This window comes from Ceratotherium simum, chromosome 35 (assembly GCF_057802395.1).
Source record: "Ceratotherium simum simum isolate JZ-2026a chromosome 35, ASM5780239v1, whole genome shotgun sequence".
In the NCBI taxonomy this organism is placed as follows: domain Eukaryota; kingdom Metazoa; phylum Chordata; class Mammalia; order Perissodactyla; family Rhinocerotidae; genus Ceratotherium; species Ceratotherium simum.
Genome location: NC_141934.1, coordinates 13,694,121 through 13,706,842, shown reverse-complemented (window position 1 = coordinate 13,706,842; position 12,722 = coordinate 13,694,121). Strand labels below are relative to the sequence as shown.

The window sequence follows — 12,722 nt, the reverse complement described above, 5'->3', positions numbered from 1 at the left end:
ATGCATATTGCTCTGAAATAGACGCACGGTTTAAGGGAGAAATTTCTAAGTCCCAATTTGTGCAGAAGCCTTCCTATAACCATATGTAGCAAATTTTCTGCTCCTGCCAAGTTGAATATCTGTGCTAGTTAGGGGTGGGGCCTGAGTTGAGTCCAGGGCAGGCTGAGCTGGAGCTGGGAGGGCGAGGATGGAGCACGTGTTGGCTTTCTCAGAGGCACGATGAGTTGGGTTTCTTTTCTGGCTGAGCTTGAAGTCCTGAGTAAATGATACAGGCTCCTGAAGTGGGTCAGTACTCCCGTCCTCCTGCTTGTTTACAACTGCTGCAAGGTGTGCACTGCCTCGGCCACGGAGCCCAAGGCATTTACTTAAAAAAAAAGTTGTGGTTTTTTCCTGTTTTTCATGCCCACTTCAAGGAGGGTGGATTATTATTCTGAGGCGTGTGGGTGAACCAGTGCAGAGCTGGGATTGGAAGGGGTAGCTCTGGAGCTCTTCATCATTCGCAGAGGGCCCCAGGGAGAAATCTCTAGTATCGTTTGCTCAGTACAAGGGGTTAGGCAACCAGTCATTCTCCTTTCTGATTTGATATTGAGTGCTTGGTGTTAATTTCCTGTATTTGCACTTACATCGATAATTTTTCTGCTTTTCAGCTTTTGCTTTCAAGCTGAATTTTATTTTGACTAGGGTCTGTCTCATCTTGGGTCCCTAGTGTATGTTTGTTCTCAGACCAGAAGTATCATATGGAATTACTTGTCTGCAATGATGAGGTTTTCACTTTATACATTTTTTGTTAAGTCAGGAAGTTAGGAAATATGGCTTCTCTATTTGCTATTGCGTATTTAGGCATGGTAGAGTAAGGAACCATTAATTCTTCTACTTTTTTCCTTTCTGATAATAAAAGATCCATAGTTTCACAGTAACTTCCCTCAGGTTCTTAGTGGACCTTTAAGATGGTCTATTCAGTATTAACCAGTTTTTAAAGAAAACCTGTGATGCCAAAGTGATTGGCGTGGCGTTTGCACTTGTGCCCGTAAAGCCTGTTGGTGTTTCCTCACCGGAGGTGGGGGCTCCGCAGGCGCACACTGCCCCCGCTGGCAGTGTTAGTTGCTAGCTTACTTTACAGGCCTGGGTAACCCAGTCTGTACGTGTTATTCCACAGCACCTTCTCTTACCCTCCAGGGTGGTGGTTCTGGTTCCTTTAAAGGAAAGCCTCCTCAGACTGTTGTATTCCTGGGCGTGAGCTGTCGCTCTCAGTCGACAAGTCATATGTTGTGTGTGTCAGGCTTTCTGGTTCCTGTCTTATTATCCGTGCCACTCTCCCCATCCCACGACTGCGGTCACTATAGCCCCTCCCTGTGGGGCAACAGGGCCTCGGAAGATTTCAACAGAACACGTATCTGCATAAATAATACTATTAGAAGAAAACAGAAGTTGGAAAAAAAGGAAAACCTCCTTTAATAGACATCCTTTTTTAACTCCTTTGAACTCTGCACAATGTGAAGGAAGCCCTTATGCTTGGGCTGACAGCTTTTCATTTGCTTCCCAGCACACGTTTGACTTCCCATTTTCCGTGCTGCGGGTTCAGGCGTTCTCAGTGTATTACTCCAAGGCCAGGAATAAGTTACTATCAGTGCCTTTGAAAAGATCTGTTAATGTATGGGCAGTATGATCAAGTTCTTGAACTTTGGGCACATGAAGTGATTTTGATTAGCATGTTTTCCTAAAATGAAAACTTATATGAATATAAAGTAGGGATGAACAGTTTGAAAAATCTTTATACCTTGTTCCTTGAGTCAGAATGGGCTGGGGGCTGTGTTTAGGCCTTTGTATCTGAGGGTGGTATAAGTAGTCTGGATGATAATGCACAGATTATAATAATGGGTTATAAGGTAGCTGGATCAGGGAAGCGGCCTGTGCTGGACTAGATCAGGGAGACAGCGTAGAAAGTGGCCAGAACCCAGCACCCTAGAACAGTTTGTGTTCATATGATTGAACTCCAGAATGTAAACTAGAAATACCTTGAGCATCTTGAAGGGGAATAGTTGATGTGACTGATAAAATTAATGTCTGCCACTTTTTAACACCATAGGAGATGATTGACTTTGTGAAAACATGTGTTAGTTGTGAGAAAGAGAAAGCTTGCTAGCTTGAGTGTTGTGTCGCTCTAACAAAATGTTACATTTTGAAGAAACCAGTAATTATTAGATTGATCCTCCTTAGCACCAAGTTGGTAGCATCTTCAACCTAATACTGAGCAAGCTAATGTGTGGATTGAAACAATTAGCACGCGAGGGGTCCATCTTACATTAAGAGATAGTCTTTCTGAATGATCTTTTATGTAATGCATAGGGCATATTGGAAGCATCCCAGTGTTGAATTTTGAGAGTTTGGGAGGGCGAAAATGTCTGAGTGCACCTATAATACACCATTAGCTCCTTTAAAAACATATCCGAGTGGAACTCCTTTATTTCTGTACATGTTTGTTGGTATATATTTAGAATTTTTTTTTATTTTTGGTGAGGAAGATTGGCCCTGAGCCAATATTTGTTGTCAGTCTTCCTCTTTTTCTTTGAGGAAGATTGTCACCAAGCGAACATCTGTGCCAGTCTCCCTCCATTTTGTATGTGGGACGCTGCCACAGCATGGCCTGATGAATGGTGTGCAGGTCCATGCCTGGAATCCAAACCTGCAAACTTAACCACTACACCACAGGGCCGGCCCCTATTTAGAATTTTTTGATTGCACAGTACTGCCCTTGGCGTGTGGAATGAGTGCACTTCTTAAGTACGGTTTCCTTTTTGAAAAGAGGTATGAGAAATAAATAAGATATACTATTAGACGTAGGTAGAAGCAGTTGTGGTTTCCCATTGAAACTGATGGGAAATATCTTTACAACTAGAAATATGATTTCATAAGAGTTACATTGAATTTGTATGCCTAAGGAGGAGTGTTTCTGCAAAGTTATTTAAAATTATGAACATTCCTTCTTAGAGCAGCAGTTAGATAAAGTTATGTATTTGCTGATGCTTAAATTCTGATTTTCACTCCCCCCACCCCAAATGCCTGTTGGAGGAAAGTGTTGCCTGGCTCTGTGGGTTTAGTTGAAGCAGCAGTCTCCAGGAGCTCTGCTGAGTGTTTCGGCTGCTTTGAAATTTTTGAAGACTTTCCCCAAACACAACGCAAATGATAGTGCTGGTGTCTAGGTGGTTTTCTGCCACCGTGAGGGTTGCTGGCTGGAACATGTCAAAGCCATCAGCCTCAGCTTGGGCCAGCCGCATGGAAATTGTGCTGTCACACCTCTCCTTGTGCCAGCAGTACATACACTTCGGAGGCTGAATTTTCCCTGGGGCTCATGTTGCTGGGCCCCAGGCGGGCCACTGGATCTTCTAGATAATAATAGTCTGTAAGCCAGTGCCCTGACCTATTTCACTAATTGTCCCACAAGTTTATGAACTGGGCTCTGTGCCAGAACTTTCGGGAACCTTGGTGTTGGTCATTTTTGCCACTTGAGTTGACTTGCTGGTAATTCCCACACTTGGAATTTTAGCTGGAGAGGTACAATAAAAGCTCACCTATGGCATGTGATTGGGACTAGTAAGTAATCAGTAAATTTAAAAAATTATTTAAAGCGGGGAGTCTAAATGGCTGACTGACTGTTCCCAGCTAAACTTTCAGTGCTGTGCTAGAAAAGTAGTAATATTGTAGATGATGCAGCTGAGGTGACACGTTCTTAATGAAACAGTGGACTGATTTGTTAGTAAATGAAATTATTCTGTATATAATCCTTGGAAAATTGATGGGTAGATCTTAAACCAACATTTAGTCAAAAAAAGCTACTTAAAAGCTGGCATTAAATTCTTGTAAATCTTCATTCCAGCCTCAGCATTCATTTACATTTGCTGCTCGGAGGTGCAGGTATGCTGTGTTGTCACCATGCCTTGCAGTGGATGTCTTTCTGAATGGTCCTTCACAATTTAGCGAATTAGACATGGATTCCTTGGTTTATTCACTGGATGATAAATGACGCTGTGTCATGGGTATGAATGAGAAATGCATTCTCCTTAGATCCTAGTGCAAAATGTCTTTCAGAAATGATGTGTCCTCATCTTTACCATATGAGGCCATTATTATATGGTTTCCTTCAGTTGCATGTACTTGAGCTCTCAGCAGTTTATAATTGCCCAGCTCTGCCCTTGGAATAATATATACTCATGGGGTGAAATGTGTTGTCGTGTTTTTCTTTTGATTTGATTTTGTCGTGGGTAGGAAGATATTCGGAAGCATAAGCCCTTGAAATCCGGATAGCTGATACGTGACTGCGTGTTGTGAACATCCTGTATGTAAAATGATCAATGCACGTTTAAAATGCCAATTTTCCCCACACTTACTTCTGCTTTTTGTTCCTTTATCAGTATCAAACATTTAGTTGATTCCCTTTCTGTTGTGCTGCAATATGATGCTACTTCCTGTGTGTTCTTTGTTGTAAGGATTTATGACGACGTTACAACCAGAGGAAGCAGCTGTTTGCAGGGCATCATTTTTTATTAACTCTGTGTTTCTGATGACCAGCTGCCAATGCTTTCAACATTACTTTTGGGCCTTTTCCACAACCCTGTGGCATAGTGGAAATTTTCTTTCCCTATTAGTCTAGTATGAATGGTCAGTGATTTTTAGATCTCTGCTTCTTGACCTTCTCTGTGGCTCAGTTTCTTTATTTAGCAAATGGGGATAATAAAGTTGCTAGGTCATGAAGGTAGTTGTGAGAATGAAGATATAAAAGTCTTCATGCAGTTCGTAGTGTGTAATATGAGCACTCTACAAGTGGTAGCTGTTATTATTAATTGTTTCTGATAGAAAGGAGGGAAATAGGTGGCATTTGCCATTTAAATGACATTTAAGTTCCTATGAAAATGTTAGACTCTTTAGTAGTTTTCTGCTGTGGATTTATCGGGCTGAGTTGAGAATGACAGAAATGCTTTTAACTATTCTCAGATATCTTACTTGGCTAAAGAATACTGGTGAATAGCTATTAACGTTTAGCCAGGGTTGCATAATTTTAACCTAAAAAAAGTCAATTAGTAACCTCAGTATAATTAAGAACAATTGTATTAATATTTCTAGATTCTCCTCAAACTTGCCTTATATCTGAGCAAAAGCTCTTTTTAGCTCAGATTGAAAAAAATTATTTGGTGGCCTCGGAAGTTCAGAGTTCAGTGACTATACTTTGCCATCGAGGATGCCAGATGTGGTTTGCCGGGAAGAGCCTAAGAATGCAGAGACCCTGAGATAAAATAAAACAATTCAGATAGAAAAACTTGTTTCCTTGGAAGTAAAGATTTTTTTAAATGTAAAGTTAACAATACATTGGTGTGTTTCTCAACTTTGTTATATTTTATTTTTTAATATAAAACAAATCAAACAAAATAATAGGACACTCATGTACTCACTCACAAAATGAATGTTAATGTTAATATTTTGCCATGTTTTTTTCGTATCTCCCCTTTTCGAAAAACAAAGCATAACAGATGTAGCTGAAATACCATTCCCCTTTCCTTCTTATTTTCCTCCTTCCCCAGAGGTAATCGTGTCCTCAAAGTCGGTATGTATCATATTTTTGTACTTTTATTACATCTGTATGTATATAAAACACAGATTATTATTTTGTGTATGTTAAACTTTTATTCCAGTAGCAACGGACAGTTAAATTGCATTTTTAAACTGCTTTTTTCACTATTCCCAGCAGTGCTGCAGTTAACATCCTTCTTGTGCAAAAGATAAGAGCGCGTTTCTCTTACGGAGTCCACCTAGAAGTGGTACTGCTGAGGGGTGGCATCCTTGCCTCCAGCTGATTCCAAATTGCTGTCAAGAGGAATTGTAGCAGGATACTCTCCTGTGAGCAGTTTTATGAGTTCCTCTTGACATCCTTGCCCGCACTTGTGTTTAGACTTCTAAATTTTTGCCAGTTTTAATAGGTGTAAAATGCTACCTTATTGTAGTTTGCAGTTCCCTGATTACTGGTGAGATTGAGTATCTTTTCATCTATCTATTGGCTTTTCAGGTTTCCTTCTCTGTGAATGTCCTCCTTGTATCATTTGCCCATTATTCTGTTAGGTTGTTTGTGGACTTGGTCAGGTATGTATGTTGCATCTATATCTTCTCCCAGTCTGCAAGTTGTCTTTTCACTTTGCATATGTTTTTGGAGAACAACTCAACAGTGCTGAATTTGGTTTACCTTTTTTGGAGGAGAGTTTGCATCAATATTTATGTCATATAAGCTTAAAGTTCCCTTCGTTATACTGTCCTTTCTATGCTATCCTTATACTGTGCATTCCTTATGTAATGAGTTCAGTGGTGCTCCTTTTTTTTCTGTTCTCTGGGAAGATTTGTTTGAGATGATCTCTTCCATGAATATTTAGTAAAACTCACCTGTAAAACCATCGGGGCCTAGTGATTTTGGATATTTAGTGCTTGATTGATTTATGGAGGGTGTGAGTGTGGAGTTATACTACTGTTTCTTTTATGGTTGTGGATCTATTCACGTTTTCTATTTCTTGAAAAAGTTTTGATAAGTTATATTTTTTTTCTAGGAGATTGGCTATTTCATCTGGAGTTTTCAAAATTATTATCAAATATTATTCCTAGTATTTTCATATTATGTAAATTTCTACCATATTTATAAATTATGTTTCTTAAATTCCTGGTATTCATGCCTTCTCTCTTTTCCTAATCGATCCACTTTTGTTGATTCAGTTTGTTGTTTTCTTTCTCGTTAATTTCTTTTACAATTTCACAGTCTCTGGGTCTACTCTGTTTCTTTTCTAACCTCTCAAGTTAGATGCTTGGCTCATTAATCTTCAGTCTTTTCTCATAGATCCATTTAAGGCTATAAATTTTTCACTAAGATCTGTTTCAGCTATATCCCACAAGTTTCGATATGTCATGTCATTTATTGATCAGTTTTAACTTTTTTCTGTTGGCCATTACGATTTTCTATGTGAATTATTTAGTAAATATAAACTTTTTCAGATGCATTGAAGGTTTTTGGTTTACATTTTTCTGTTAATTTTTAATTGTATTGCATCATACTCAGAACATGCTCTATGAGATACTGATTCTTTGGTATTTTTTGAAATTTGCTTTGTGGTATCCTAATTGGTCATTGAAAAAATAAATATTTAATGTGTGCTTGACAAAAAATGTATATTTTAAAATTTTGGCTACGAGGCTGTGTATATGCAATAGATCAAGTTGTTACTTTTGTTAAAGTCTTCTATATTCATACTTTGCTTGATCTCTTAAATCTTTGTTAAAATCTCTTAAGATTATGGCTTTGTCATTTTCTCCTTATAGTTCTGTCAACTTTGGCTTTAATTATTTTGAAGCTATGTAGTTAGATGAGTTCAAGTTCACAGTGATTATACCTTCCTGGTGAGTTGTTTCTTTTTTTTTTTTTTTAAGATTTTATTTATTTACTTTCCTCCCAAAGCCCCAGTAGTAGTTGTATGTCATAGTTGCACATCCTTCTAGTTGCTGTATGTGGGACACGGCCTCAGCATGGCCGGAGAAGCGGTGCGTCGGTGCGTGCCCGGGATCCGAACCCGGGCCGCCAGCAGCGGAGCGCGCACACTTAACCGCTAAGCCACGGGGCCGGCCCTGTTTCTTTAAATATTATGTAGTGACATTAATCTTAAGTAATGCATCATTTCACCTTGAAGTCTGTTTGTTCTACTGTAGCTACCTGCCATATATTTTTATATCCCCTCCCCGCCTTTAGTTGCCTTTTGGTGTCATTATTTTTTAAATGTGTCTAGTAGCTGGTTTTAATCTAATCTGAGACATTGTCTTTTTGCAGGTGAATTTAAGCCATTTGTATTCACCACAGTTCATGATTTATGGTTGTTTTTATTTTCACCATCTTATTTTGTGCTTTCTGGTTTTCATGCTTTTTCTTTTTATTTCCTCTTTCTATTGGATTGAATGAGTTTTTTTAATTACACCAACCTCCTTCCCATTCCGCACACCTTTTGGAAGTTATACGTGGTCTTTCCTTTTAGTGTTTACTCATAATTTTAAAATGCTTACATGACTTAAAGTCTAAAACTAGTCAGTTTTTCTCCCTTTCTGTGGAGAAGAGCCTGAAGCCTTTGAACTCTGATCATATCTCTTTCATGTTATTGTTGTCTAGTATTTTAGTTCTGTCTTGTTTTATCTGTACTCCAATTACTCATTATTACCACTGTTTTATATGGTTGGTGCCTGTTTATATTGACCACATTACCAGTTTTTTTGCTCACTGCTGTTTTGTTATCCCAGTTCTTTCTTCTAGTTCATTTTATTTTCCTGAAATAAGTCATTGAACATAATTCTTTGAAATTAATTTTCAAGTTCTTTGAGATAAGCCCAAGAATTTAATTTTTTGAATATGAGTCTATAAATGGTAAAATTTGCATCTCTTTTTGTTTAAGATGTCTTTTATTTGTTTGGTGTTTTTTGGTCATCACTTTTGAATGATGTAGTTCATCTGGGTATAGAATGCACTGGAGGTTGTTTTTCTTAGCATTTCCAAGACATTTTCCCGTGTCTTTGTTTCTGTAATTGCTTTTGAGAAGCTGGCCCACAGTCAGTCTAAGTATACCTTCTCTCTGTATAGGTAATCTGTCTTTTCCATATGGTTGCTTTTGAGATTTTCTGTTTTAGGTGCTGTAAATTGCACCAGAATGTGAGCAGATGGAGATTCATTTTTACTTATGGTGCTTGAGACTTGTGCCTCTTGAATCCGAAGACGTATGCCCTTAATTGAACCTGGAAAATTCTCAGCCATTGTCTCTTCAGTTTTTGCCTCTCTTCCATTCTTTTTATTCTCTCCTTCTGGAATGTCTGTTCAAATATGTGTCAGACCTCATCCTGGCCTTCCTGTCTCAGGATGTTTTCAATTTTGAAATATCACACATTCAAAAGAGTAACTATATCTATAATTTAAATAATAATGCATAATATTATACAGTAATATATAATATAATAACAACATTATTATAAAGCAAACATCTGTGAGTCGGCCACCAGCAGCCTGAGCAGGGGAACGTTACCTGAGATCGTAGTAGTTCAGGAGTGGAGTTCTCACATGGTTTTTGTGAGGATGCAGTAAGGGAAGTGGGTAAAACCACCTGGCTTAGGTGCTTAGTAGCAGTTCCTTCTTCACGGAAAGATAGAATCAGTGGTGTGGGAGAGTGGGTTCTGGCAGTTGTTAAATTTGGGGTAACATTTATTGAGTGCTTGAAGTACAGGGCCAGAACCAGGTGCTTTACCTTGGTTGTCTCAGTTCATCCTCACGTCAGCTCTGAAAGAATGAACTGTCATGTTCTCATTTTTCACAGATGAGGAATGAGGTTGGGAGATGAAGTAATTTGGCCAGGGCTCAGAGCTAGAAAACGGCAGAGCCACAACTCCAGCCCAGGCAGTCTGGTTCTCAACCACTGGTGCTTCGTTGCCAGTAAATGACCCATGGGGCTTCTCTTATAACACCCAGATTTTGTATAATATGGTGTTTGTTGATTAGCATTTTCTTTTATGAATTCTTTTTTTGGTGACACATTTCAGGAGATCCAAACTGGGTTTAATTAGTTTTGCAAGGGAAAAGGAGGGAGAGCATGTGAAAAGAACTCAGGCCTTTGGTCTATAGACAGGGCCATCTTCACACCTCAATTTAGGACTCACCTTTCTCAGCAAAAAAAGCCCCCCAAAGACTGTGACCCCCACCAGTCTGGTTGGATGCCCTTCTGTGTTCCTGTCGCCCCCATGCGTGTCCTGGTGGGGCATGTCTCATGCTGCACTGTAATTGGCGGTGTAAGTGTCTTCTGTCCTCTCACTGGACTCCATGCTCAGTCAGGACAAGGCTGCCCTGTTCACTTCTGTATCTCCAACACTCAGCACAGTCTGGTGCATAAAAGTTCACAAATAACACACATTGTAATTCTTGATGATGGATTAAATTAATATTTTATGCTAGAAGAACTATTAAGTGACAGTAGTTTTTAATTGAGTATTTACTATATTCCAGGTACTATAATTAGATTTTTTACATACGTTACACAGATAATTGTAATACCAAGTTATGACTTAGCTAAAAATGTTCTCTTATTTAATCCTCACAGCAATCCTGGGAGATCAGTAGTATTGTTACCCATTTTACAGATGATGAGCTGAAGTTTAGACAGATTACATGACTTGCCTACGGTTACATGCTGTTTAAGCAGTGGAGCCTGGATTTGAACCCATCTTTGTCTGACTCTGGATACCGTGGTCTTTGCTCTTTAGCATACTGCCTCTCTGGAGATTTCCACAGTCAAGTCAAAGTGAAGAAATCATAGAATTTACTGATCCTGAAAAATTTCCAGGAAGCCGGCCCCAGTCTTGTGACGACTTGCCATAACAGGGGAGCAACAATAGAAAACGGGTTCAGTTTTACATTGCAGGATTCCTTTCTGTACACCTGCTTTTAGAGCATGTAGAACCTCAGTGTGGACTGACGTAACCTGTTTAGAAAAGGAAGTCACTTTTGTACACATGTTGTTACAACTGCATTTGTCATGGTTAACATAAAATTGGTCTGATAAGCCAGATTGGCGTGTAGATTCAAATGTGTTAACACGAGCAAGATGTGATAACTGGTTATGATCAACATTAAAAATGGTGTTCTTGGTGAGATGTGGCACCAGATAGTGGATGGAGGTCTAAGCTGGTGTTAATTAGACTGGCATTTCTGTTGGTCGAGGGCAGTGGAACTGAGACATTAAAATGTAGTATGCCCGTTAGCCCCTAAGCAATAGCTGAAGCTTTTCTTTTTCTTTTCTTTTTTTTTTTGTGAGGAAGATCAGCCCTGAGCTAACATCCGTGCTAATCCTCCTCTTTTTGCTGAGGAAGACCGGCTCTGAGCTAACATCTATTCCCAATCCTCCTCCTTTTTTTTTTTTCTCCCCAAAGCCCCAGTAGATAGTTGTATGTCATAGCTGCACATCCTTCTCGTTGCTGTATGTGGGACGCGGCCTCAGCATGGCCGGAGAAGCAGTGTGTCGGTGCGCGCCCGGGATCCGAACCCGGGCCGCCAGTAGCGGAGCGCGTGCACTTAACCGCTAAGCCACGGGGCCGGCCCTAAAGCTTTTCTTTTTATTGTCTTAACTTTGCCTGCTCACAATGCCATTCATTTCCAGAACTGTTAATTTGTATATTCAAAGATTATTGTATTAAAAGTTATATTTTACATTTTGAATAATACCAAAGTTTTTTGTTTTTTTCTTTTTTTTTGTAATAGTAAAAACACCTGTAATTTATAATTTGACTATTGTAGAATTGTATTTTGGTAAAAAGACTTTTATACTCTCTTTTGCTATGTCTGTTAATATAGTTCATTAAATAAAATGTTTGTGGTTTTAGAAATTTGGATCCTTATAGTTTGGTGGAGTGTTCTTGGTGGTAGCTACTTCTAGAAGTGAAAGTTGATAGTTCTTAACTAGTTGATGGTGACCGATATGAATGTTGTATATAGACAGTTGAGAGTTTCTGGTGGAGGTAATGAAGGAGAAATGGGTCTCAGAAAACACACAAACGCTGTGGTGTTGATGTTTCCTAATAGGTTTGTTTTCTCTCTTCTTTCAGACTGGTCGAATTGACAAATCCTACCCTACGGTATGTGGCCATACAGGACCAGTGCTGGACATAGACTGGTGCCCACATAACGATCAGGTCATTGCCAGCGGTTCAGAGGACTGCACGGTTATGGTAAGCTCCTGGGGTGTGGCATGCACACAGGCCAGTGGGACTCACCTGCCGCTTCCGAAACGTGTGTGTGTAGAGGCTTGAAAAGCAGAGCAGTGTTAATTGTCCATTGGATTAGACAAGGATTTAGCAACATTCAAGTTTAGCTACAGATAAGCCTTTTACAAGCCCTTAAGTCAAGAGGTTGTACTATATTGTCTTTTTTCTTCTTTTGTATGAGTATGTGTGTGTACATGCTTATTGACACTAGACACATCTGCTCTGGGGGCAGGATATGAGGGAAAGTAAAATGACTTTCCAATAATTCTGTGAATGCCATTGGACCACATGATGACCCCTCCCCCTTCCAAAAAAAGGAGAGAAAAAATTCCTAGTGTGAATTATATATTGCTGTGAAATGAGCTGCCGAAGGTTATACAGATAAAATGGGATATGTAACAGATAATGAGAGATAGTGAAGAGTTATTGCAAGTGCTTATTTCCAAGCTAACGTCAGGAGGTGTGTTCTGACTAGTAGACCCTGGTGAAGAAAGTCCTTTTCATGCAGACATATAAACAAACAGCTTGAAAGATAAAATAAGTTCTTTACATTCTCTGGTTTAGATTCCAAAAGTAGATTTTGTACGAAACCAAGCTTTGGGGTACTTTTTGGTGTAAAGCTTCTTGTTCTTGATTATGTTCTTCTTAGCCTTAAACTATAATTATTGGTTTGGATCAATTTTTAATCCTAGCCCAAAATATGTCGAAAAGGTCAGGCATAAGCACAGATCGGGGGTACTGGAAGAAGTGGAGGTAGGCCCTAGTTAAGTTGCAAGAGGTCTCACTCAGGCTAATGGACAGCTTGGAGAACCATACAACTTCCATTTCCCTCCTCATTTTCTGTGGACTGAACCAGACTTAGAAACCATTAGTTAACATTGTTTTACCTAAACACAAATTAATTCCTGAACTGT

The 12,722-nt window shown here is 39.3% G+C and overlaps 1 protein-coding gene across 3 annotated transcripts in view; it reads left to right on the top strand.

Moving 5' to 3' along the window:
• CORO1C (coronin 1C) overlaps positions 1-12,722 on the top strand; it is a 73,239-nt gene that overhangs the window by 33,949 nt on the left and 26,568 nt on the right. For all 3 annotated transcript variants that reach the window (XM_087424049.1, XM_087424047.1, XM_087424048.1), the window contains exon 3: positions 11,650-11,772. In XM_087424049.1, coding sequence (XP_087280175.1) covers positions 11,650-11,772 — 123 coding nt within the window. The remainder of the gene's footprint in view (positions 1-11,649; positions 11,773-12,722) is intronic.